Consider the following 26,097-nt stretch of genomic DNA (forward strand, 5'->3'; position numbering starts at 1 on the left):
ACAAGTTCTGAATGCTCAGTGTGCTCTTCTCCTTCGCCTTTGGTCCACTCAGGGCGTTCGTCTGCCTGGGAGAAGAGGAAGAATCTTTCCAGAAGGCAGGAAAGAGAGAGGACAGACGGCCTGGACTCCCAGCACCGGAACGGAGCTTCGTAGCACGGCTGTTGCCACGAGGCTCAAGCTCTCTCCTCCAGGGACGTCCAGTACCTGCTGTCGCCTTTCTCACCGGGCCAGCGCTGGGCTTGGCAGATGAGACCCTGGGGTGCAGCAGCTACGCCCAAGCCCAGCACCCGTCCAGGCCTTCCCTTCCTCCCGGCACAGGGACACAGAAGTCACACAGCACCCTCCGACTCCACCTCTCTGTAGCCTTCAGGGATGACGATCAGACATTCAAGATCTTCCCAGGCCCAGGCCCTGGTGAGCCTGAATGGCGGTGCCCTGCTGTACCCAGCCTTAACCCTTGGGAGACGGACTGTGGGGAGCACGGGTGGATGTCCCAGGGAGGGCGACGCCTGCTCACCAACTGCTCCCTGCATGTCGCAGGTGTCTTACCAACAGGCCACCTGCGGTGGTGCGTGCCTGCTGAACAGCCGCACATCCAGACAGTGTCTTCACAGGGACACACCAGAGGACAGGCCTCAGTGGGGATAGAGGAATTACACTTCATTGGTACGTCCGACTTGCAGTGTGAGTTAAATTCGCCGTCTGTCTGCTTTCCTCTGTGGTTGCTTCACTCTCGGGCAGCAACTCCCAGTTTGGCAGTGACAAAGGGCAAAGCACCTCCTTCTCAATGGTGCCGGCAATCCCAGGGCAGGCGCTCGAGGGCCCAGTTCTGTCAAGTACCATCTCTGAACCAAGCCCTGATTGGCCGGGCCAGGTCATGTGACCATTCCCACTCCTGAACTGGAAGTGGATTGAGAGGAGGGTGGTATGAGCAGAAGACAGAGTGAGAGAGACTGGCAGGCAGATGAGGCGCGGGCTCACCCCGCTGCCTTCTGGAATTTAACTCTCTAGAACTCAGGGGGTGCATCCTGCAGTTGTCCTGGGGTTCACCGGGGACTGGTTCCAGGACTGGTCTCTCCCCTCCCCTCAAGGACACCAAAGTCTGGGAATGCTCAGGTCCCTATATAAAACGATGCCACGTTTTCATGTAACCTAATACAATGTGAATGCTGTGTAAATAGTTGTTATATGGTTTAGGGAATAAGGACAAGAAAAAGGTTGCTGCACATTCAGCATTGATGAAAAATACCTCAAGTGTTTTCAGCCACAGGTGCTGAGTCTGCAACGCCAGCCCTGCAGGTGCAGAGGCTGCTGCGTCTCCGGCATGGGATGAACCTGAGCACCTGTCTATCCATCCGTCAGGGCGGATGGCTAGTTCTGCAAATCACACAGCAGAATTTTCTCCCTCTTAAGTTTCCTTACAAACGGATTAAACTGATTTTAATGATAATAGTGGGGAAATATAGTCAACTGTCTTTCAATATTTAAATCTAGTATGATTTAAAGTTTGGTCCAATCCATAAATAGGTTCCTTTAGAAAATGTTCATTTTCTCCCCTTGTTGATATAAAGACAATCACCTTAATTTTCCTTGTTGTATTTCCTCTTTTTAAAAAACCACCCTCTCCTAAATCCAAGAAAAACTGGGTAATCAGTTATTTCCTGTAAAAGAAAAGCCTTTGTAATACATAGAAATTTTAATTATTTGAGTACACAGAGATGGAAAAACAACCTCAGTTTTTCTTCACAGATTTTATTTTTAAAACATTTCCATATAATTTTTTAAAAAATCATCTCTAGGTAAAAGGAGGTATTTATGGCCTAGGGAAAGAAACAATCACCAATTTTCCTCTAAAATTTGTGGTGTGTCCTTTGGAAAGAGTATTATTTCACGTAGGATGTTTTGAAATTTACAATGTATAAAACTCAAATCTTGGAATTGAAAAACTCTTTGGGGAAAAAAAATCATCAGTCACAATAAAAGGAAAGAAAGTCATCCTGGCGAGCCGTGCGAGTCAGTTGTCACAGGAGGGCGCGGCCTTCCCTGCCTGTGGCATCCCAGGTATTCATTGATTCACAGAAATCTTGTCACGCCCTCCTTGGCTTGTCCGGCTGTGCCGGGAGCTGTGTGTGCAGAGGTGAGCACGGCAGACTCATTTCTGCGCAGGAGGTGCCAGGCAGGCAGGTGAGTCCTGGAGTCTTCAGGCCAGAGCATCAGGAATGACTCTGGTGGTTCAGGGCAGGAGGAGAGCTCAAGAAGGGACAGTATGGCTGGGAGGAGTGGAATAGAGACACCCAACACTAGTTCCTTCCTCCACAGGATGAAACAAGCCCTGGGTGGGTAGGCCCTGGAACTCCACAGCACAGCAAAAGAAACTTGGTGAATTCCAAAGACTGTGACCAATAACAAGCAAGAGAAGCAGGTACCCCGCCACCTGGTGCCCGGCACCTTGGTCAGGGGAAGGGAGTGGACTTCACAGACGCCCCAGCGTATTCCATCCAACAGCGGCAGAACACACATGCTTTTCATCAGAACATCAAAGTTTTTCCAAAATAGACCTCAAACCAAATGTTAATAAATTTTTTAAAATTGAAATATTTATCATATCCTATTTGATCATAAGGAAATGAAACTAGAACTCAGCAAAAGAAACTGTAGAAAGTATACAAATACAGAGATCATTGAAAAAATCAGAGGGGAAATTTTAAAATTTCTTGAATCAAATGAAAATAGAAACAACACACCAAAATCCATGGGATATAGCAAAAGCAATACTAACAGAAAAATTCATAGCAATGAGTGCCTACATAAAATATTATAGGGATCTCAAATAAATAACCTAATGACATATCTCAAGGTCTTACAAAAACAAGGACCAGCCAAACCCAGAATCAGTAGAAGGAAAAAAATAATAAATATCAGAGCAGAAAGAAGTAAAATAGAGACTAAGAGAACAATGCAAAGGTTCCATGAAACCAAGCATTGATTCTTTGAAAAGATAAATAAAGTTGATAAACCTTTAACTAAACTAACCAAAACAAAGAGAAGACCCAAAAAAATAAGATTAGGGATGAAAAAAAGACATTACAATAGATACCACTGAAATTCAAAGGAACATTCTGAAACACTAGCCGCCAATAATTGGAAATTCTTAAAGAAATGACAAATTTACAGACACATAAGACCTACTAAAATTGAACTAAGAGGATATAAAACACATAAATATGTCAATAACAAGTAATGATAGTGAAGCAGTCATAGAAAGTCTCCCAATAAAGTAAAACCCAGGACTGAATGGATTCAATGCTAAATTTTACCACACTTTAAAAGAACTAGCACCAATTCCATAATTTAGCTATTCCATAAAAGGAAGAGGGAAGAAACGCAAACCTATCCTATGAATCCTGTTACCCTGTCACCAAAACCTGATAAGAACACAACAAAAAAGAAAACTGTAGACTAATATCCCTGATAAAGATAGAGGCCAAAAATCTTCAGCAAAATATTTGCAAATAAATCCAAGACATAAAAAAGATCAAGTTGGTTTCATTCCAGGGATGCAAGGGTGGTTCAATATATACAAATCAGTAAATGTTATACAGTACATAAATAGAATTGATGATAAAAATCACATGTTCATTACAATAGATGCAGGAAAAAAAAAAACCCTGACAAAATTCAACATCCCTTTATGACAAAATTCCTGAATAAATTAGGTATAGAGGACTCACACTTCATCATAATAAAGTCTATATTTAACAAACCCAAAGACAACGTCATACTTAATGGGGCAAAACCAAACACATTTCCTGTAAGATCAGGAACGAGACCAGGTGTGCACTCTCACCATATATCATTCAATATAGCACTAGAAATTCTAGCCAGAGCATTTGGACAAGAAAAGGAAAGGGCCTACAGAGAGGAAAAGAGAAAATCAAATTATCCCTTTGTAGGTGATATGATTTAATATGTAGAAAATGCTAAGGACCCCACCAAAAGACTTTTAGAACTGATGAGCAAATTCAAGAGAGGCAGGAAACAAAATCAACATATAATAATCAGTGGCTTTTTTATGCCCCAATAATGAACTCTCTGAGAAATCATAAAAGCAATCCCATTCACAATAAGTTACAAAAACACAAGATGCCTAGGAATAACTAAGGATATGAAAATCCTCTATAATGAAAATCACAAAACACGGAAGAGAGAAATCAAAGAAGACCGAGAAGGTGGAAAGATCTTCCATGTTCAGGGATTGGGAGAATTAATATTGCTAAAATGGTCATACTACCCAAAGCAACCTACAGATTCAGGGCAATCCCCATTAAAATCTTCACAGATAGAGCACTAATTTCCAGAATATATAAAGAACTCAAAAAACTCTGCACCAAGAATACAAATAACCCAATCAACAAATGCGCTAAGGATATGAACAGACGCTTCACAGAAGAAGATCTACAAGCAATCAACAAACATATGAAAAAATGTTCACCATCTTTAGTAATAAGAGAAATGCAAATCAAAACCACCCTAAGATTCCATCTCACCCCAATTAGAATGGCGATTATCAAGAATGCAAGCAACAATAGGTGTTGGCAAGGATGCGGGGAAAAAGGTACACTCATACATTGCTGGTGGGGCTGCAAATTAGTGCAGCCACTCTGGAAAGCATGTGGAGATTCCTTAGAAAACTTGGAATGGACCCACCATTTGACCCAGCTATCCCACTCCTCAGCCTATACCCAAAGGGCTTAAAATCAGCAGAATACAGAGATACAGTCACATCAATGTTCATAGCTGCTCAATTCACAATGGCCAGACTGTGGAACCAACCTAGATGTCCTTCAATTGATGAATGGATAAAGAAACCGTGGTTTATATATACAATGGAATATTACTCAGCTATAAAGAATAATAAAATTATGGCATTTGTAGGCAAATGGATGCAGTGGAGAATATCATGCTAAGTGAGATAAGCCAATCTCAAAAAAACAAAGGACGAATGATCTCAATGATAAGTGGATGATGACACATAATGAGGGGTGGGAGGGGGGAACAAATGGAGGAAGGAGGGAAAAGAGGGGTGGGAGGGGTTGGGGGGAAGGAAAAAATAACAGAATGAATCAAACATCATTACCCTATGTAAATGTATGATTACACAAATGGTATGCTGTTACTCCATGTATAAACAGAAACAACGTGTATCCCATTTGTTTACAATAAAAATAAATTAAAATTTAAAAATATCTTCACAGAACTAGAAAACACAATCCTAAAACTTATATGGAAACACACACACAAAATCCAGAATAGCCAAAGCCATCCTGAGCAAGAAGAGCAACGCTGGAGGCATCACAATACTTGATTTCAAAGCACAGTACAGAGCCACAGTAACAAAGCAGCATGGCATTGGCATGAAAACAGACCCACAGACCAATGAATCAGAAGACCTAGAAATCAATCCACCCATCTTCAAGCAACTGATTCCCAAGAAGGATGTCAAAGACACACATTGGAGAAGAAAAGACTCTTTAATAATAGTGCTGGGAAAACTGGATATTCTTATGCAGAAGATTCAACCTAAAATGGATAAAAGATATTAATAGGAGACCTAAAATTTTGAAACTACTAGAAGAAAACAGGGGAAACACTTCAAGATCTTGGCTCAGGCGTGACGTCTTGGACAGGACTCGACTCCAGCAGAACAGGAAACACAAGCAAGAATGGACACTGGGGCTGGTGTCAACTGAAACACTGCTGCACACACGGCACCGGAAAGAACCAGGACTGTGACGAGAACCTACAGGGTGGGAGAGAGTCTTCCAGCTCTCTTCTGGCAGAGGGTTGATCTCCAGAATATATAAAGAACGCAGCCGGGGATAGAGCTCAGTTGGTAGAGCGCTTGCCTGGTTGGCATAGGGCCCTGGGTTCAACCCCCAGCACCGCAAACAAACAGAAAACTCAAAAACCTAAACACCAAAAATACGAATAACCCATCACAAACAGACAAACGAATTCAACAGACCCTTCTCAGAAGAAGAAATACCATAATGGCCAACAAGTACATGAAAAAATGTTCAACACTGTTAGCAATTAGAGAAATGTAAAACCACACTGAGATTTCATCTCGTCCCAGCCAGAATGGCAGTCATCAAGAATACAAATGTTCTTGGAGAGGATGTGGAGAAGGTGCACTCTCACACGGTTGGTGGGATTGTAAATTAGTGCAACCACAGTGGAAGTCAGTATGGAGGTTCCTTAGAGACCAGGATGGAACCCCGTGACCCAGCTCTGCTGCTCCTCAGTGTGTAGCTAAGGAATCTTACGGTGGTTCTGTTTTTATTTTTTGAGGAACTTCCATACTGTTTTTCATGGTGGCCGTTCTAATTTACATCCCCAACGACAATGGTGTCCCTCTAAGAGGAGGTTGGAATGATCTGGTTCTTCCCAGCACTTCACAGTTTACAGCGTGTTTCCATGTGATCCTGCGACGCTCCTCGCAGCAGCCTAATGATGCAGGGTTCCCGTTCTCGGTTGAGTATATTGCATTTCAAAGGGGTGCACGACGGGTCATACTCACCTGGCTAACGAGGGGTGTCCTGGACTCAGGCCCAGTCTCTTTCCAGTGAAGTCGGGTGGGAAACTGGTGGCCTGGCAGGAAGGGGAAACAGCAAGTGCTGAGCCCGGGGCTCTGATGCAGAGCGCTCAGGGGCAGGTCTCTGACTGGGCCTCCAGAAGAGGCATGTGGGGCTTGCGCTGACCGGCCAGGTGCTGCTGGGGAAGGAGGCAGTGGGCGGGCCTCGCACGGGCCCTGAGGCTAGCCTCCGGTTTTCTGGCACCATCCTAGAGGAAACCGACTGCCCACGGTCTCTGCAGACAGACTGCTCCTCTAGCGCCGTGTCCACATCCAGATCGCTTCTCAGAGTCTGGCGGTTTGCTGGCGGGCTCAGGGTTTGTTCCCATCACTGCTTCCTCTCGGAGAATGATTGACAGGTTCTAAAAGCAAGCAAAGTCACAGACCGAAATGTGCCAGGGTCAGAGCACTGGGAGGGCAGAAGCCATGCTCCTTCAAATTACAGAAGAAAATGGAAGAGACGGAAACAGACACGAGCGTGTACGGGCCGGACACTGCACTCACACGTTCACACTCAGGGTCTCATTTGGAAGGGAATATTGATCCCATTTTCCAGTTAAGGAAGTGGATTCAGAGAGGCAGAGTAACTTGACTAAGGCTGCACGGCCAACAAGCTCTGAGTCTACAATTTGAATCCAGGTCGACTCCAGGCTATTTCCCAACATACACGATTTACCGCCTGCAAAATTCACGAGGAAGAAAGAGACACCCAATAAACAGCTTGATTGACAGTGAAACTCTTGACCCTTGGTTTTTATTAAGTCAGGTTCACTAACAAAGGGAGCGTCAAATGATCTGTTTGGGGAGAGTTCTGCAGTCATTTATGTGCTCAGGATTCATGGAACATCCACAATCAGAACCCGTCCCTGGGGCAGATGCGGACAGGTGACCTGCATGGGAGAAGGTTGCTTTCCAGTGCCCTGACAGCCTGTGGCCGTCTTGCACTGGACGGAGGACGACAGGGCGCGTGGCAGGAGTCTGCCTGATTTCCTGACACGGCTGGAGCCAAGGGCCAAAGTCTGACACATCCCAAGGACTTTGCTTTCTTGGGCAACTCCAGCTTTGACAGAGCGCGAGAACACCTCCCTTGCTCGGAAAGACGTGTGATGCCAAGGACTTCAGGCACTGTGCCGGCCCTTGACAGCTCCGGAGACGCTCCTCCGCCTGCTCCCCGCAGCGCTGCACAGGTGAGTCACCAGTGGCAGCCAGGCAAGTATTTTGAGAAACAGAAAGTGTAAGCCAGAACCAGCGGAGAAAGAGGAGGGACCCAGCGTTGCCATCAGAGGGTGCTTGTTGTCATGGTGCTAGGAAAATCACTTCCCCAGTCCCACTCACCAGCTGCTTTGCTGGAGTTTTTGCATGGGAGACTGGCAGCCACCCCACACAGGCGTGGGACAGGGTGTGCACACACGCACACCTGCAGCAAACACCCACTCCACGGGGCTCGCCTTGGCTGTCTGACGTGTGCAAAGGCTGTGCTCATGCCCATGACAACCCTGTTCCCCCAGATCAGCTCCCAGAGCCAGCAAGAACTGCTGGTGACGTCCTCCTGTGGCGTCACCGGAAGCTTCCAGCACTTGAAGGCGCCCACCTCGACCTCTGCTCCCTGGTCCAGCACTGGACTCTGTTGCCTGTCCCTTAAACAGCATCTCAAGGCTCAGGTGTCACACCCTTCTCAGGCGTGAGGGTACCCTGGGGTAGGATGGAAATGTGCCCAGGGACATGACTGGTCTCCCTGTGGGGCACATTCCAGAGCCTGGCCATGCTGGGAAGACCACCTGCCGAGGCCTTTTCCAGAGGTCTCTGCATTGAAGGGCAGGGAGGCCCAGTGCCAGGAGGGTGGCCTTGAGCAGGGTGGCAGGTTGTCCTGGTCTCCCAGGACACCCTGAGGATGAACTGCTCGACTGGATGACCTTCTCCTGGGGACTTCAGTGGGGGTAGGAGGTGATGGGGATCCCTTGTGGTTTTTCCTGAATTCCCTTAATTAAGCTAAAATTTCACATGAATGTAGAAAGCAAGCAAGCTGTCCCCCATCACCCCAACCCTGATGCAGGGGTTTGCAGCAGGCTTATTTTTATTAAAGGCTCTAGTGACCTGCCTGCAGGGATCCTGGGCCCACCTTGGAAAATCTGGGCACAGACCATCCAGCAAGCACCAGGGATGCACATGGTGGGCATGGAAATCCATCTAGTTTATAAGAAAAAGTAGTGTTAAGGGCTGAACCATGCCCCCCACCTCCAAATTTACATGTTGAAACCCCAACTTTCAGTACCTCAGAATGCGGCTATATTTGGAGACAGGGCCTCTAAATGGGTATAAGTTAAAATGAGGTCATTAGGGTGGGCCCTAACCCAATGTGACCAGCATCCTTACAGCAGAGGAAGACAGAGGAGAGGCATCCTTGGAAGAAGGCAGCCCCACCGATGGCTTGGCCGGGACCCCAGCCTGCAGAACCACAGAAGGCAAGTGGCTGGCATTTTGCTATGGCAGACTAATTCCTGAGCAGACTAATTGCTGAGCAGCGCAACCTGATTTCACCCGCAGTCATCTCAGAAGGCAGAGGCTGCTTCCGTGCCCTGTGCGAGGCTGGTTCATGGGCAAAGGTCGGAGCCCTGGCCTGGAGCTGCTGCACACAGAAACATGGCCTGTGTCAGACACACCTGCACCCAAGACCAGAGTCTGCCCTGACCAGACAAGAGAGCTGTGGTCGGCATATTTAATGGTGTCTACTACGTGTGGGTAACAATGTGCTAAGCCCTGCACACGCTCATCCATCCAATCCTCCCTACATCCCTGTGATGTATGCTGAGCCCACAGTCCCTCAGCCCAACCTGGGGCCAGTGGAGTTTGGTGTGTGGGAATTGGGGACTTGGTAAAGGTCACCTGTGTGCACACCATAATGCCCTGTGCCTCTGCCGAGCATCCTCTAGACACAAGGACCAACATGTCTGTGAATGTATATGTTGCATGAATAAAGCTGGTAGGCAGCCTTGTGCCAACTCAAGACAGGGTTTTGTTTCCAAAGTGCTTATTTCAGGTCAGGTTTTGCTGCCAAATGCGTTATAAATGCAATTTTGGGTATTTGGAGCTCTTAACATTTTGAACTTGTGGACCCGTGTTATCCCCATCTTATAGATGAGGAAACTGAGGCACGGGAGTTAACAGACGTGCTGCATGTGCTAACTCGTGGAAGGTGGGTTGGGCTCCAGACCCAAGCTGAGTAGCTGCAGATCCACCTGCTCACACTGCCTGACTGGCCCTTTGCCCAGCTTGATTGGTCAATAGCCTGCAGATCACACCAAGTGTACAACCCTGCTCTGAGGATCAGATCCAGTGCAGGTGGACTCCTGGGACGGGTTGATTTGTATAACCCCAAATTCCTATGTTGAAGACCTCCACATGCAACCTTATAGAGAAGTAGGGTCACTGCAGATATAATTAGTACCTCTGAGTCATCGGGAGTCTTGAGGCAAGATGAGTGGTGTCCTGATGAAAGGAGCAGCCTAGCCAGAGACAGACGTGCAGACATGCACACAGGAGACGGCTTGGGGCTCCTGCCAGCCAAGGGACCCCAGAGATGGCTCAGTCACTAGAGCCAGGAGAGGCGCTGAGACAGAGCTGTCCCTCAGGGTCCTCGGAAGGAAGTAGTCCTCCCCAAACCTTGGGTTCCTCCACTCCAGAACCATGAGACATTGAATTTCTGTTGTCCCAGAGACAACCCTAGCACACTCCCGTGAGATCATTATCCAGTCAGGCTCACCGAGAGGCCAAAGAGTGGCCGCTGATCGTACTGATTGTCATTATGACTGAGGGCTCAGGTTTTGGGGTGTTTTTGCAGTGCTGGGTGGAACCCAGGGCCTCATGCAGGTTGGCAAGTGTTCTACTGAGCCACGGCCCCTCAGATCCACCACTGAAAACTAAAGTCGGTGAACTAGAGGATTCCTAAGGCCTCCGGCAAGTTGCAGGTCTAATTTTCCATGTTTGCAACATGGGGATAATTCAGCTCCGTGTTACCGATGGTCTGACTCTAGAACATCCCCTGTTGTTTACAGATGAGCTCTGGTGAAGGTGATCTCAGAAAGCCAAACTAGACAGCTCCCCGTGCTGTGGTCGTGTCCCTGTAGGCTGAAGCCCCGCCCCATGGCCTGGCTGCCCTCTGCACTCCTGGCCAGACTGTGAGCGCGCTGGGTCCAGGGCTTCCCTGAGTGCCTTCTGCTGTGCCTTCAGCTCTGTGGAGTAGCCCACAGCCTGGTTGGGGCTAGCGATTCTGCAGAGCAAAGCTGAAACCCAAGCTGGAGGCTGTTTTCTGGGGTTGGAAGTGTGTCACGGAGTCCTACGTAGGCCTGGGAAGCTTGGGCTCTTCCCATGGAAATCCAGCCCCTCACTGCCACGTCACTGTGCAGATAAAAAGTGCTTTGCAGAAGCCCAAAAGGCCATTGAGTGCTTTTCTGTTCTCAGAAGGCATGATTAGGTCCTGTCTAGAGAAGAAGGTAAAATGCTGACGTTTTTCTCAGGCTTTGGTGGCCTGAATCCTACTGTCAAGCTAGTTTGGAGCTTTAAGACTTTTCCCTTAAGAATCAACCATGTGCTGGGTGCGGTGGAGCACACCTGTGATCCCAGCAGCTCCGGAGGCTGAGGCAGGAGGATGACGAGTTCAAAGCCAGTCTCAGCAACCTAGCTAGACCCTGTCTCAAAATAAAAAATAAAAAGGGCTAGGGATGTGGCTTTGTGGTAAAGTGCCCTGGGTTCCAGCCCTGGTACCAAAACAAAACAAAAGGGTTAACCACATCAATTCAGAAAATGAGTCTCTGTGTGTGGGGTGTGTCCCCAAACTCCCCGCCGTGGAGACGGACCTCACTGGCTGTGCATGTTTCAGGGGTGGGTGTGGCTTTCCCTCTGCGTCGTGTCAGTTTGTGGCTGGCCCTGGGGTTGCTCTCAGAGCTACCTCTCCGGCTCCCGGCTCTCTGTCAGCACCGCAGTCTTTGTCCAGAAAGCCTTCCTGGCCTCTTTCCTGAAGCCATTCTGCACCAAGCCCAGAGGCGAGTCTCCCCTCTCCACAGCCAGGGTGGCTCCAGCGTTTGCTCAAGGCTTTTCTTCTTTCCCCCTGTTCCTGGTACCTGCCGCATTTTAAGAAAAGTGTGCCTTCTGTCCCTGGATGCAGCCCGAGCATACATCTGGATACAGGAATGGTGGCAGGGCGGATCTGGTGGTGGATGATTCTGGCCCTGGCCCACACGAGAGTCAACTCAGTCAGAGGGGACGTCTGATGGAGCCACCTGCTTGGCAGTGGAGACCACAGCGTCTTCCTTTGGCGTCCTCGGTGCTCGGCGACAATCCTGGCACCCAGGAGGCGCTCAGGGACGTTGTTGGCTGAATGGATGAACCTGAGTGTTCTTCTCTCTTTGGAGAAGTGCTCTGGTACCTCTGAGTCTAAGCAGCAAGGCCACAGACGGGGCTGGAGGATGCTTCTGCTTCCTGTTGCTCTTAGGGGTCACGTCAACCAGCAGGTCCTGGAGCTGGGGGCAGAGGACGTGAGCATGGTTCTGGCTGGGCGGCTGCCCAGGAGCCCAGGGCCTTCGGCCTGCGTGTGGCTCACTGTCCGACTTCCTCGATGTGTGGCTAAGAGAACGGAGGAGAGCGCCGGGGTGTGGCTCGGCAGTGGAGCGCGTGTCTGGCAAGCATGAAACCCTCAGCTCAAGGTCACTTCCTGCCCAACCAAGGAAACATCCATGCTGCAGAGGCCGGACGTGCTGGATGGGCCTCCTGGAAGCCACCCCTCTGCCTGGTCCGCAAACTCTTCTGCATTGCAGGGAAGTGCCAGGGAAAGCTAAGTGGCAGCAGGCTGGCGAGAACAGTCGGGAACAGCTGGACTCTGGGACTCTCAGGCTCTACCCCTCCCCCCCACTCGACTCTCCTTCAGGGCACGCCGCCAGCCCCCTCCCCACCACACACAACTCCTGAATTTAACATCTTCAGGTTTGCACCAGAGATACCACCAGCTTTACTTCAGGAAGCCCCAGGTGAAGATCTGAGTGGTTCCTCAGGTGCCATTTGATAGTCAGGCATGGTCATGGCCGACTGCTCCTGGTGGGCCACAGGGAGCAGACACCTGCTTCACCACCAGGACCGGAGGCCAGGCTAGTACTTGGATCTGGGGAGGGGAAGAGGTTCCCAGGAGAGGGGAGAGGAATGTGGAGCAGACGGTCGACCCTGCGGGTCGCCAGGTCTCACCCCAACTTCCAGGTCCCACCCAACAATGACCTCCAAGCAACTCAGCCGCACCTGGGCTGGAAATGACCTCTCCTCCGTCTACCTCCCAGAATGTGCACCTGAGTCTCCCTGAGCACTTAGCCTTATGCGTTCACCTTTGGGAAAGCTTTGATCATACAAATACTAATCGGTGCTCACTGAAGGAAATTTTAGAAACACACAAAAAGAAGAAAATAGAAGTCACTCACAGATCTTCTCCCTAGAGCTAATCTGTTAGCACGGGATGTTGGCGGTATTTAGATTTGTGTCTGTTTTCTCTGCAGCATCCAGCTCTTTAAAAACCAATCCAAATCTCACGTACTCTCCGAGCACCCTCCGAGCACCATGACACTTGTCATACCATAGGGATGGAATTTCTAAACAAGCAGATGAATAAAAAGAAAGTTCAGAAGGCATGCGCACCCCACGCCTGGCCCTCCCCAGCCCTCGCTCCAGACAGGGCACGATCAATGCCAGGAAGCAAGCAGGGATGGCGAACTGGCCAGAACTGCCTGTGACCATCAGTGGAAATGCAGAGACCGAGCCCTGTCCCACCGTGTGACTGGGAAACGTCAGCCGCGGCTTAAGGGAAAAGAGGATTCACGGAAACAATCCCGTCAGGGTGGCCATGTGTGAGCAGTATTTTAGGCTCAGCAAGCAATCTGCCAAGTCAGAGCCTTTCGTGAGTGGGTTCCAGGAAATCTGATTTTAGCAGTGTCATTGACACGGAAAGACGTCCCCATGTCCTGCCCCTCACTGGGTGGAAGATCATCGTTGATCTATCTGCGGCAGAAACAGCCGGACTCCACATCACGTCCTGGAAGACTGCCCAGGCAAAGACAGAGAAGTGGCAGATCTGAACTATTAATCCAATCGCGCACCTCCCCACGGGGTCTGCAGTAAGTCCCGGGCCTCTTAGGAGGAGCTTCTCCACGGCGAAGTGGAGCTGATGATTTTATGGGGCAGGTCCTCATTCTCAATTACAAAGACGACCTTCACGTCACAGTAACTCACTAGTCACACCCCTGTGCGGAACTTGCTAGGTGCTGCAGGAGATGAAAGAAGTGGACCGATCCCTATATCCCATACGTGTTTGCATCAGACATTTACTGAGGCCTTACTGTGGGCGGAATACCCTGCTGGGAGCTGGACCTTGCCGCACATAACACCTAGTGTGACTTTTAAAGTGAAAAGATGAGGTTTAGGGAGGTTAAATAACTTGCCCAGAGTCCCACCGCTTATTAGAAATTCAAGATTAAAACAGAAGGAAAGAATCTAACAGTTGCGGGGCACAGGGGCACACGCCTGAAATTCCAGCAGCTCAGAAGGCTGAGACAGGAGGATTGTGAGTTCAAAGCCAGCCTCAGCAACAGCGAGGTGCTAAGCAACTCAGAGAGACCCTGTCTCTAAATAAAATACAAAAAAGGGCTGGGGATGTCGTTAAGCGCCCCCTCATTCAATTTCCGGTACAAAAAAAAAAAAAAAAAATCTAATGGTTTGTTATCACCATTCGAGTGCCATTCATGTGGCCTTAGAAATATTCAGTCAGCATCTGCATGAACCTCCATCTCACTTCCTGCCAGGGAAGAGATTGGCCCCCGTCTACTCCCCAGCAAGCCTCCCCGGAGAGGCTGGTGTGTGCAGAACCAGGAGTCCACCGGCACAGGCTCCGCTCCCATTCACAGGGGTCTGTGGGTCCCGCCTTCCACGCGACACCCAGAGAAGGCCCTGGCGCGGGGCTGAGGCCAGTCTGGGCCCAGCAGGGATTTTTCTTGACCTCAGAGTTTCCCCTCCTCAGTCTGGAAGCAGCATCCAGTGCTGACGGAAGGAGCCTGAGCCTGAGCTGGGCAGGCCAGGGTTCAAAGGGCAGCTCAGTCACCAGGAAGTCGTGTGAGCTTGGCCAGATTCCCAGCCTCTGAGACTTCATCTTCTCCCCACTAAGCGCAGGCAACGCCCACCCTGTGGAGCGCTTCCCCGGGGTGAGGGGCGCACAGTCAGCCGCTCACTGGCTCCCAATCCATGGCAGCCACCGTTAGGGTCCTGACTGAATTTCATCCAAGCGGCGGACTGTGATTTTGTTCTAAGCCAGGAACCGAGTGTCCATTCACCATCTATTTTTACGCAGTCGTGAAGAGGGATCCCACCCCTCCAGGAGCAAGGGGTGGAGACAAGGCGCAAGTCAACCCGGGCGGTGAGCGGCTCTCGGGAGACTCGGGAGGCAGAGATAGAATGCACCGGGCCTCTGCCACTCCGCAGATAGAGGCAGCCGATGGCGCCCTGAGGAGGCCCGGGGCTGAGACCCAGGGCTGCTCCAGGTGGCGGCGCCCAGGCCCCCCACTTCCTCCTCCATCCCTGGAGTCCGCTTCTTTGTTCACGCAGGTACTTTCCTCCCTGCTGGTCCTCCAGAGCCATCCGTTATCTCTCCCGCTGCCGGGCCGGCTCCTGGCCGGGTTCTGACCTCACCTCTGGCGTCAGCCTTATCAGGTGTGGACAGAGCCATCTGCCCGGCTCCGGCTCCGGAGCTCCAAGCCCAGGGTTCTCCCCCGCCCAGGCTCCTTCCTCCATGGCGGCAGAGGCCAGGTCCCCTCTGGAGCCTAACGGGGTGGTCGTCTGCCAGCGATGCTGTGAGGCCCAGAATCAGGGAGGAAGGGCCAGGTTCCTGCGAGCGTCACAAAGGACAGTGCAGACGCCGAGCTCAGCGGGCCCGGAGCAGGTCGGTGCTGGAGGACAGCAGCTCTCCCCAGCCCAGTCCCCAGAGGACACCAGCCATCAGCCTCCCTGCATGGGGAGGGCGCTGCCCAAGGCGTCCCCTGCCATCTTGCAGGTTGGGCCTTCTCTCTCCAGGGTCAGGGCAGAGGGGGCCACACGTGGCCTTGGGAGAGAAGCGGGGCCTGGGGTTGAGGGACAGCAGGGGGAGGAGCCTTCAGAGCGGCCAGCACGGTCCAAGCCGCTGGTGCCGGTGGTGGCAGGGAAGGGCCAGAGCACCTGTGGGGTCAGCGCTGCACACCTGTGAGGCCCGAGAAAGAGACTCTCACAGACTCCAGACAGCGACGGGCCAGCGAGCCTGCAGCACACAGGGGGATGGTCCATGTCCTGGTCTCCTCCACCCCTGCGCGAGACGCCTCCTGGGTGGCCCAGCTGTGTGCCCAGGGCAGGCCTCGAGCCACCCTCCTGGCCTACGCCAGGGCCTGAGGGGCTGGACTTGGAGTAGCTCTGAGGATGCCGAGCACCCGGGGGGATTCCCTATCTCCCTGTCCACGGGTCCCTGGCCGCCCCAAGCAGGCCCTCCTGTTTCAGTGTCTGCTAGGAGGGTCACCAAGGCTGCAGCCTCTGGGCTCACGCTCAGGCCCTTGGGAAGGTGTGTCTTTTGGGTTGAGTCCCTGTGAGTGCTGGCATGTGCACCGCGGATATACCTGTCACTGGGAAGGGACAGCCCTGCGAGGGAAGGGTCAGGGTCCACCTGTGTTCCCCAGTCCCTCTCTAGGCTGGCTTAGGTGACCCTCCCTCTCTCTGTGTCCTGTGTCTGTCTCCATGCTGTTTAAGGTCGCCCATCACTGATCAGAAACCCAGCATGAAAGAACGACTGTAGGTGTGATATTGGTGGTGTGATTCACTTTCTTTTACGCTTCTATTGAAGTATAATGTGATAAGTGAGCACATCCTATGTGTGTAGCTGCAGAACTTTCTATGAGGGGAAACAGCTGGGCACAGTGGCAGCCTGTAATCCCAGAGACGCAGGAGGCTGGGACAGGAGGATCAGGAGATCGAGGCCAGCCAGAGCAATTTAGTGAGATCCTGCCTCAAAATTTAAAAATTTAAAAAGGCTAGGGGTGTAGCTCAGTCACAGAATACCTGGTGCCAAAAAATGGAGGGGGGAGATAACACCTGTATCATCAGCCTGCAGATCAAGAAACAGATCTATGTGATGGCATTGCTGTGCTCAACAACAACAACAACAACAACAACAAAAGCTTTTGGTTTTTAACAACACATTCTTAAAAAGATAAAATGTTACCATGCCTGGAATTTGCTTCAGAATAATCCAAAATTGGGGAAAAGTACAGCTTCATCAAGATAGGTCCACACCTATGTCATAGGCATTCGACCACTGAGCCCCATCCCCAGACCTATTTTGTATTTTATTCAGAGACGGGGTCTCACTGAGTTGCTCAGTACCTGCTAAATTGCTGCGGCTGGCTTTGAATTTGCGATCCTCCCATCTCAGCCTCCCAGGCTGCTGGGATCACAGGGCCTGGCAGGTCCACAAATTATTAACTGTAATCACAATTATTATAATTATTAAAAGATGGATAATGGTGCTGAAGGGTCCTATGAATTCCCTCGCATATTAAACTTTCCATGATAAAATCTTTAAAATAATCACCAGGAAGTCCTGGCTAACTCAGCTAGTGACTGAGCACGAAGCACAAGCTAAGGGCTGATTAAAAAGGCCTCTTTGGTTTATTACTTGGTAATTAAGACTCTCTGAGTCTAATGGATTAAACATGTAAATAATCTATTATTATTATTATTATTATTATTATTTTTATTTTTTGGTACTGGGGATTTAACCCAGGGCGCTTAACCACCGGACCACATCCCCAGCCCTAGAGCCTAGGGTCTCTCTAGGTTACATAGGGCCTAGCTAAGTTGCTGAGGCTGGCTTTGAACTCACAATCCTCCTGACTCAGAGTCCCTGGGATGACAGGCATGTGTCAGTGCAGCCAGCTAACAATCTACTTTTAACGATGAGTTTCCAGGCACTTCCTCCAGAATGTTCAGAGCTCTTGCAGATGCCGGTCTTGTTCACAGCCGCATCCCTAGTGCTCAGCATGCGCTTGGCCCACAGCAGGTGCTCCAAGGGGTTTGCTGGGAAAATGAAATCCTGGGCCTCACAAGGCCTAACATGGTGCCGAGATGTCGCGGGAGCCCCAGGCTTCTCCCTACCTTGAATTGAAATCATCACCATCTTTTTTTTTTTTTTTTTTTTTTTTTTTGGTAGAAGTAGCTTCAATCCTAAAATATTGGAATGAAAAGGACTTAAAATCCACTTTGTACAAACTTCTTACTCTTTAGATGAAGAAATCAAGGTCCAGAGAAGTAAGCAACCTTCTCGAGGTCACACAGCTAATAGGGACCAGACCCCAAACTGGAATTTAGCCTCCCTGATCCCAATCTGGACTGTATTTGTGGTGCCGCGAAGCTCCACGGCTACTAATCCAACACACGCTTGCAATTCCACTTTCCCAGGTAAAGAAAGAGAACCTCAAAGAAGCAGAAGTCATTTTCCCGAGGTCTGGGGTCCTCTCACCTCTACAGCTCCCCCAAGAACAGTGTTTCCCACACTGAGTTTTGTCCCTTACTTTAAGAAAGCTTAAAATTCAAAAACCTTAATTTCCAAAACACACAGAGGTCTGATGATTCTCTTAAGAAAGCCCTTTGGGGCATGTTGTGTCTTTGAAATAGGAGTCAATTTTTAACACTTCCTCTGCATCCAGCTTGTTAGGACCAAAGCAACTGTATAAAATCATGCCCGAGCCAGGGCCTCGGTCCTGTCAGGTCAAGGGTCACAGGGTGCTCTCAGCAGCGCCAAGTCAGAAAATAAACAAATCAATCAAAGATAACACATCAATAGTATAAATAAGCAGGAAAAAAAAAAAAAAAACAACCCAAGCACTTTAGAACAGTGTATCTTATAAAACACAAGTCAGTGAAGTTTTAAGTTACGTGTCAGGTGAGCATGCCCTGTAGCTTAATTGCGTTGCCTTTCAAAGCCGCGTAGCTACGGAGGTCTCTTGTGCAGTTCATGCTCTGGCTTTTCCACGCAGACGCGCTCTGCAGCCTTGTCCAGAGCTTCCTTGAAGCATCTTGTGATACTTTCGTCCCCTCCCTAAGGGGGAGGCTGGGGTCCTTGCTGTGAAGAGGATTGCTGGGACCACCCCTTTTATAGGACTCGGAAGACTGAACAGGAAAGAATAAGCAAGAGACGTCGAGGCTGCTCTCCAGCACGCTCCCCAACAGGGAAGGTCAGAGAGTGTCCCACCATGACAGAGCTGAGGCACAGAAGGGTGCCGGGCGCCAATTTCACAGACGCGCAGAGTGGGTGGCTTAGTCTGTCCATCAAGGGTTAACTTTAAGCCCAAGAACCTGAGGTGAGTCAGGGCCAGAGCCTGGCAAAGAACCTTATCTCTAATCAGCCCTGCCTCAAAATAGCTGTCTTCCCTGGGGCGGGCTCGTCACCCTGGGTTGCACAGCATGGAGGTACTGAGCTCATCAGAAAGTCAGCGAGGCTGCTTTATCCAGCTCTTGCACAAAGTTCTTCTCTCTGGGTGGAGCGATGCATAACTTAGCAACCCTGCAGATGGCCTGCGTAGGACAGAACCGGATGTGCCAGCCAGGAGGGCCTCACGGTTTTCCTGGACCCACCCTTCATTTTACAGATGTATGGAGCGAACCCTGGAGAGGAGGAGTCTGCAGAAGAGCAGGAACCAGAGGCTGGACCCGGCTCCAACCCTCTGCCTCTGGACCAAGCTGCCGAACTCCTGAAACCCTCCGGCCCTGTCCCCTTCCCTCCCTCCTGTTAAGGAGACGATTTCCAAAGCTCCAAGGGTTTCCGAATCAGCACTTCCACAGAAGCTCCGGTGAAACCCCTCCTTGCAAGTGTCCCGCACGTCCTCTCCTCTCTCCGCCATGCAGACGCCCTTACTTTTGAGGGTCGAGGTGGGGGCTGCCCCTGTGCTTGCGTCCCCTGCAGCTGGGCCAGGGTGGTCCAAGGGGGCAACTGGAGAACGTGGGGGGTGGCTCTGGGGCGGGCTCACAGCAAGGCCCCCTAGTCTCCTGGGCTGCTCCCCTCGGCCGGGGCTGCCACTCAGCTGGGGACTCGCCTCCCAGGGAGCGTCTGTGAGAGGCTCACCTGGAACATTCCTGCCAACACACTCCCTACACCCCGTGTGCACCCCGGGTCCCCTTTGTGGTCCTCCCCACAGAACGGCTCTGTCCAGAGGTGGCCGAGGCGCCCAGGGGCTAAGCAGGGCTGGGAAGCTGGGGCACACAAAGGCTGCTGGAAACCGGGCAGGGTGATCGGGACTAGAACGTGCCCTGTCACCGCTGGACCCTGCTGGCGGGAGGACATCTGGACAGCTTTGTTTCGGGTTATTACTACCCAGGACTTTGTGTCGGAGACTGGAGAGAAATAAAGCTCTGAGACAGGAAATGGGCTTTCCTCTCTCGGCCGGTTCTCGGTGATTGTCATCTAAATGTTCCCGTTTTTTCCTCCATGAGTCACTTGGCCTGGACTTCTCACGGGTCCTAGGTGGAGACTGGTCCCTGGCTAGTCCTCCTGTGTGGGATTTATCTCTTCCAGTGAGGGCTGAACAAACAGCAGGTGCTTAATAAATATTTAATGACCACGTCTTGCCGGGCCAGCATCACGGGTCCACACTCATCTTGTGCCAGCGTCAGGCCACACTGTGCCGGCCTGAGGAATCCACCAGACGGCAAAAGGGGAAAATGACCACCCACGGTCACAGCCAGCGAGCGGCAGCCAGGCCCTGGTCCAGGCCTCCCGCAACGCAGTCCAGCCTCCACCAATTCCACACAGGACGAGACGGAAAATACCACCCCGAAGAGATGGAGGTTAAAGTCAGTGAAAACCGAAGCAATGTTAGCACGTTTGGGGGATCTTAGAATTTTTAATGGGCATTTTGATAGAACTTAATTATACAATCTACACAAACATTTTCCTACCTTTACATAATTGGAAAAAGTCTAACTTTTTTTTCCTAGCAGTGCAATTGAAATAAATCAGGTTTTTAGAACAGAAATGGGTTCTTTTTTAGCTGAAGAACTAAAAGTAGGAGGCAAATTAATTTCCCGTAAATGAAATAAATTTGTATGAGGAAGGCCCTATTGTTCTAATAGTAACTCAGTGTGAAGTTTGAGCTTTCTCAATAGCGTGCACTTTTGCATTCCAAGATTATGCTACGAGGAACACCAGCAAGCATTCATTGAGTGCCCACTGGATACATAACGTGGTTCTGGCTGGCTTTCCGCCTCCAGCTAGTCAGGGAACCCAAGGTGCATACTATAGGACTGACATCTTGAAGCCAACCACATTCCAGGAACCTTGAAAGACACACCACAATGTCATTACAATTAACCCGCACTTCAACCTTATGATTCAGCAGTGAGAACGGAAGAGGGAGATCATCTGTTAACTCAAAATCACCCAGCTACCAAAAAACAAATAACCAACCACTAAGTGGACTAAGGAACTGAACAGACACTTCACAGAAGAAGAAATACAATCACCAATAAACATGAAAAAATGTTCGTCATCTTTAGCAATCAGAGAAATGAAAATCAAAACTACTCTAAGATTTCATCTCACTCCAGTCAGAATGGCAATTAGCAACAAGAAATGTTGGCAAGAATGTGGGGACAAAGGTACACTCCTACATTGCTGGTGGGACTGCAGATGGTGCAACCACTATGGAAAGTAGTGTGGAGATTCCTCAGAAAACTTGGAATGGAACCACCATTTGGCCCAGCTATCCCACTCCTCAGTTTATACCCAAAGGACTTAAAATCAGCATACTACAGTGACACAACCACATCAATGTTTATAGCAGCTCAATTCACAATAAGCTAAACTAAGGAACCAGCCTAGATGCCCTTCAACAGATGAATTGTGGTACGTATACACAATGGAATATTACTCAGCCTTAAAGAAGAATGAAATGATGGCATTTGCAGGTAAATGGATGAAACTAGAGAATATCATGCTAAGTGAAATAAGTCAATCCCAAAAAACTGAAAGCTGAATGTTTTCTCTATAAGCAGATGCTGATCCACAGTGGAGGAGGGAGGGTAGGGAAAAATGAAGGAACTCTGGATCATGCAGAGGGGAGTGAGGAAATTGGTGGGGCGGTGGGGATGGGAAAGATGGTAGAATGAGATAGGCATTATTACTGAATATACATGTATGATTACACTACTGGTGTGATTCAGCACCTTGTGCAGCCAGAGGAATGAGAAGGTATGCTCCATTTGTGTACAATGTGTCAAGATGCATTCTACTCTCATGTTTAACCAATTAGGACAAATAGAAAATTGCTATAAAAATTGTTTTTAAAAATCACCCAGCTAATAAAACAGCCAGGCTGCAATTTGAATCAGATACAATGACAGTAAGACCCACATTTTTCCTGCTATGCTACAGCTTCTTGACCCTAATTCATAGTAACATCGTCCAGGGAGATTTATGTGACCCTGATGCCCGGGTCTGACCACAGGCTATTTACATCACTCTACCTGAGGACAGAGTCTGGATTTTTAAAACTCTCTAAGTATTCATAATGTGCAGCCAGGGTTAAGAGCTGCTGGCTAGTTGGGCTGACCCCAGTCCCTTTGGCTGAAAGACCCAGGGTTTAGATGGACCTCTCTGATTCTCATTTGGTAGTCACTAGAACCTTGGGGACCCCGGGGTCCTGCCTGAGAAGCCCCAAGTGCACCTGGGCTAGGCAGCTGTCACTCACAGGGCCACTCTCCCGCCCTCTAAGCACAGGCTCCGAGGGAAGCTAAACAGGCGGGTCACACAGAGGTCGCACTTATGTCACAGGTCACACAGTGCAATTGTTCATGTAAATTAACAACCATTCCATTTTATACAATTAAGTCTTTTTAAAAAAATAATCAGAACAAGGCCCTAAGTTCTAGAAAGATTCGCACGCCACTCTTCTGCTTTGGTTTAGTGCCCCTCCTCAGCAAGAAGTGTTTTGAGAATGTTTGTAATCTCAAAGGGCTTGACCCAGAATCCATCGCCTAGAAGATGCTAAGGAGGTAAAGCAAAAGCTGGAAAAGCTTTAGAAGGAAGAAGTCCATTGCAGTGATACTTACTATAGTGAAAAACTGGAAATAATTTAGATGTCTCACATAGCATAGCCTACTAAGTGGAAAAATGGCCTTTGTAAATATTTATTAGACTTTTTTTTTTTTTTGGTATGGGGATTGAACCCAGGGGCACTTAACCACTGAGTCACATCCCCAGACTTTTTACTTTTTTAAAATTTTGAGACAGGGTCTCACTAAGTGGCAGAGGCTGGCTTTGAACTTGAAATCTTCCTGCCCCGCTTCTCCAGTGGCTGGGATCACAGGCTTTCAAATGATATGAAAAATATTAACACAGTACTGAGTGGAAAATGTAGGTTGCAAAATTAATCTATGAGTTAGGTTACATAAAGTTGACTGGCTGCAACTGTGTGAAAAGGAAGTAAAATAGTAGCACACAGAGGTGCCAAGGCCCCCGCGGCCAGCTCCAGGTGTTCCAAGGCCGGAACAGAAGCCATATCCAGAGAGCGGCTCTGCGCAGCCTCCAGAGGCGCAGCACTGGGAAGCCGGGCTGGCTGGACCAGTGAAGCCAGCACGCGGAGCGGGACCAAGCACCTGGCCGAGGGCGGGGTCGCTATGCGAGCCCAAGGCCGGCTCAACCTCAAGGACTCGTAAGAATCGGGGCACCAGCCGACCGGTTGGAGGACAGGGCGGCCCTTCCAGAGCATCTTCAGACACTGCTCCTGGCGAAGTCGAAGCCCCCGTGCAGACGGCGGGCACTGGCCCCTCGCCAGCGGGCAGACGTGGCTTTCGCCGGCGCGGGGCTAGACCTCGGCGTCCAGGGCTGCAGCAGGTGTCGCGGCCACCGCCCGTCTCTGCCTGAGCCACAGGGAAGCCGGCCTTCTACCGAGGATTTTTTAAAGCTTCACGAACAAAGCAAACTCTCCCAGCTGGCTTTCCCCCCCCACCCGCCCAAAGATTGTACAACTTAATCTACAATCGGGGTTTTGTTTTCCCACATTTCAAAATCAGCTCGGAATTGGCACAAAGGCCTTTCACCTCAATATCCAGATAGAAGCCATTTTAACTGCGTTAAGCTGCATGTAACCACCCATTAGGAATTTCACACCAAAACGGTCTCCTTTTTTCTTTGCAGGAGTGGGGACTGAACTCAAGGAAGCACCCTACCACTGGGCTGCATTCCCAGACCATGACTCCTCAGCCAGGTGTTTACTTGTAAATAACTTGGCATCAGATTTAAGCAAGTGAACAAGCCAGAGTCATCAAAATGAGGGCAGAAGACCAGCAGCAGAAGGGGAGAAGCCCAAGAGGCAGGTGCGTGAGACGGAGAAGGCAGAGGGACAGGCGGGCCCAGCGGACCCCGTGCAGGTGGGAGGCCACTGTGGAACGGCCTCACCGTGGGACAGCAGGGACTGTGGGACAGCAGGGACCGTGGGACAGCGGGGACTGTGGGACAGCGGGGACCACGGGCACCAGGCCACAGTGCAGTCAGGAGGGGCTTTTCTCCTGGCCTTGGAATTGCAGCCCATCGGTCAAAGCTAAGAAAAGGTGTCAGGAGCCCCCTAAATCCTCTCTTCAGGGAGCTTGGCCGTCCACACAGCACTTGCTAAGCAATGACCGTGAAACCCAGTCCAGTGCTCCTGAGCCCACCACCCGCCCTGGGGCACGCAGAGGAGGGGAGGAGGCCGGCGGGGTCTGCAGCGGTGGGGTTCTTCCAAGAGAGTCATTGTGCAGGGGACGCCCACCATGCCCCTCAACCCAAGTGGAGGGCCGAGCTGCCGAGGAAGAGCAGCCCTCGCCTCTGGTGGCCGAAGTGACCCACCACACAGCCCCAGGGTCCTGCTGGTCTGCACTGGTTCCAGACACTGAGCTCGCCTGGGGAAACCTAAGGGGACAACTTCAGGAAAGAGGAGTGAAGAGCGGGAGCTCAGGGAGGGCCGTGAGCCCTTCCAGGGCAGACCAGGGATACCAGGAGGACGCCACACCACGGGCCATGGTAAAGGATGCCCTGCCCAAGAAGCCTGGCTGCTGGATGAGGCGACCCTGGCGCAGCTGGTTCTTAGGAGGCAAACTGTTGGTGTGGGAACGGAGGGTCGGTTGCTGGGGGCAAGCAGGCTTGGCTCCTCCTCAGGAGCTGCCCCGACCCCTGGCCTCTCCTCCCTCCCTTCCCTGGCCTCCTGGAGGAGGCCGAGGCAGCAGGGTGAGGGCAGGAGTGGAACAAGGAGCGGGGAAGCGGGGAGAGCTGGCCGACTGCCCCAGCTGCCCGCCTTGCTGCTGAGACCCAGAGGGAGGCAGGAGAAGCCCCGCTGGATGAGGCTTTGAGGGCGCCATGTGGGAATGCGGGGTCTCCACCTAAAATGGAGACAGTTATCAAGGCCGAGACGAGCTGTGGCGTGCATTTCACCCCGGAGAGTGGGAGCATCATTCATCAGAGCGGGGACAGCGAGAGAAACGCTGACTTACGTCCCACTGAAGCCACTTGATCGATCATCCACAGTTTCCATCACTGAATCAAAGTCATCTGGCATTTGTACTGTAAAAATTTCCTATTTCTTACACCTTACTAAGTAAAATAATAATTCTACTTATTATTGGGCAGTGACTTTGTTTTCAAGAATATTCTTTAAAACCACCAACTAGCCGGGCATGGTGACCCAGGCCCGTAATCCTAGCCACTCAGGAGGCTGCGGTAGGATTGAAAGTTCTAGACCAACCTGGGCAATTTACTAGGACTCTGTCCCAACATAAAATAAAAGGGGCTGGGGATGTAGCTCCGGAGTGGCCCTGCGTCAGTCCCCAGTCCCAAAACAAGAATAAACCCCCCCCAACTGAAGAGCGATGGCGGAGCCTCCTGGGCAGGCTTAGGCAGCGCCTGCCGCTGCTGTAATAAATCATCCCAGCTCAGCTTGGTGGCTGGAAACAACACCGAAGAGGTTGCCTCTCTGAAGTCCAAGCTGGGTCTCCCCAGGATAACTCACTCTCAGTGACACCCTCACCCTTGCCTGCTGCCGGCCGGGAATGATGGAGTCGGAGAGAAAAGGAACCCCCGTGTGATCTTGGGGAGAAATCACACAACTAGTGTCTCTCAAAAGTCCCTCCAGATCTAAACCCGATTCTCCTTCTCTATTTTGGAAAAATAAGTAGTCAAAGAAATTTGATGGATGAACTCGAGACCTAACTGCTCTTGTTCAGGTCCACCCCCAGCTGAGGGGGCTCTGGCAACCCCATGTGGAAGCTTCCAGAAGGCAGGTAGCCCTCTGCTTTCCCAAAGGCAGAAGAAGGGTGGGGAAGAGCGGGTGGGGGCCTCCCTGGCAGGCAATGGGCCCTCTGTCCTTCTGCTGAGTCAGCACCCAGGGCTTGTGCGG

At 50.6% G+C, this 26,097-nt stretch overlaps 1 protein-coding gene across 1 annotated transcript; it reads left to right on the forward strand.

The window, feature by feature from the left end:
- The first annotated feature begins 15,134 nt into the window (after positions 1–15,134).
- Positions 15,135–25,242, forward strand: LOC124992303 (uncharacterized). Its single transcript, XM_047562993.1, has 2 exons — positions 15,135–15,262; positions 23,868–25,242. Exon 2 carries the CDS (start codon positions 24,000–24,002, stop codon positions 25,008–25,010), a length of 1,011 nt encoding a protein of 336 aa, XP_047418949.1. The 5' UTR covers positions 15,135–15,262; positions 23,868–23,999; the 3' UTR covers positions 25,011–25,242.
- Positions 25,243–26,097: the final 855 nt, after the last annotated feature.

Source organism: Sciurus carolinensis, chromosome 9, assembly GCF_902686445.1.
Source record: "Sciurus carolinensis chromosome 9, mSciCar1.2, whole genome shotgun sequence".
Lineage (NCBI taxonomy): Eukaryota > Metazoa > Chordata > Mammalia > Rodentia > Sciuridae > Sciurus > Sciurus carolinensis.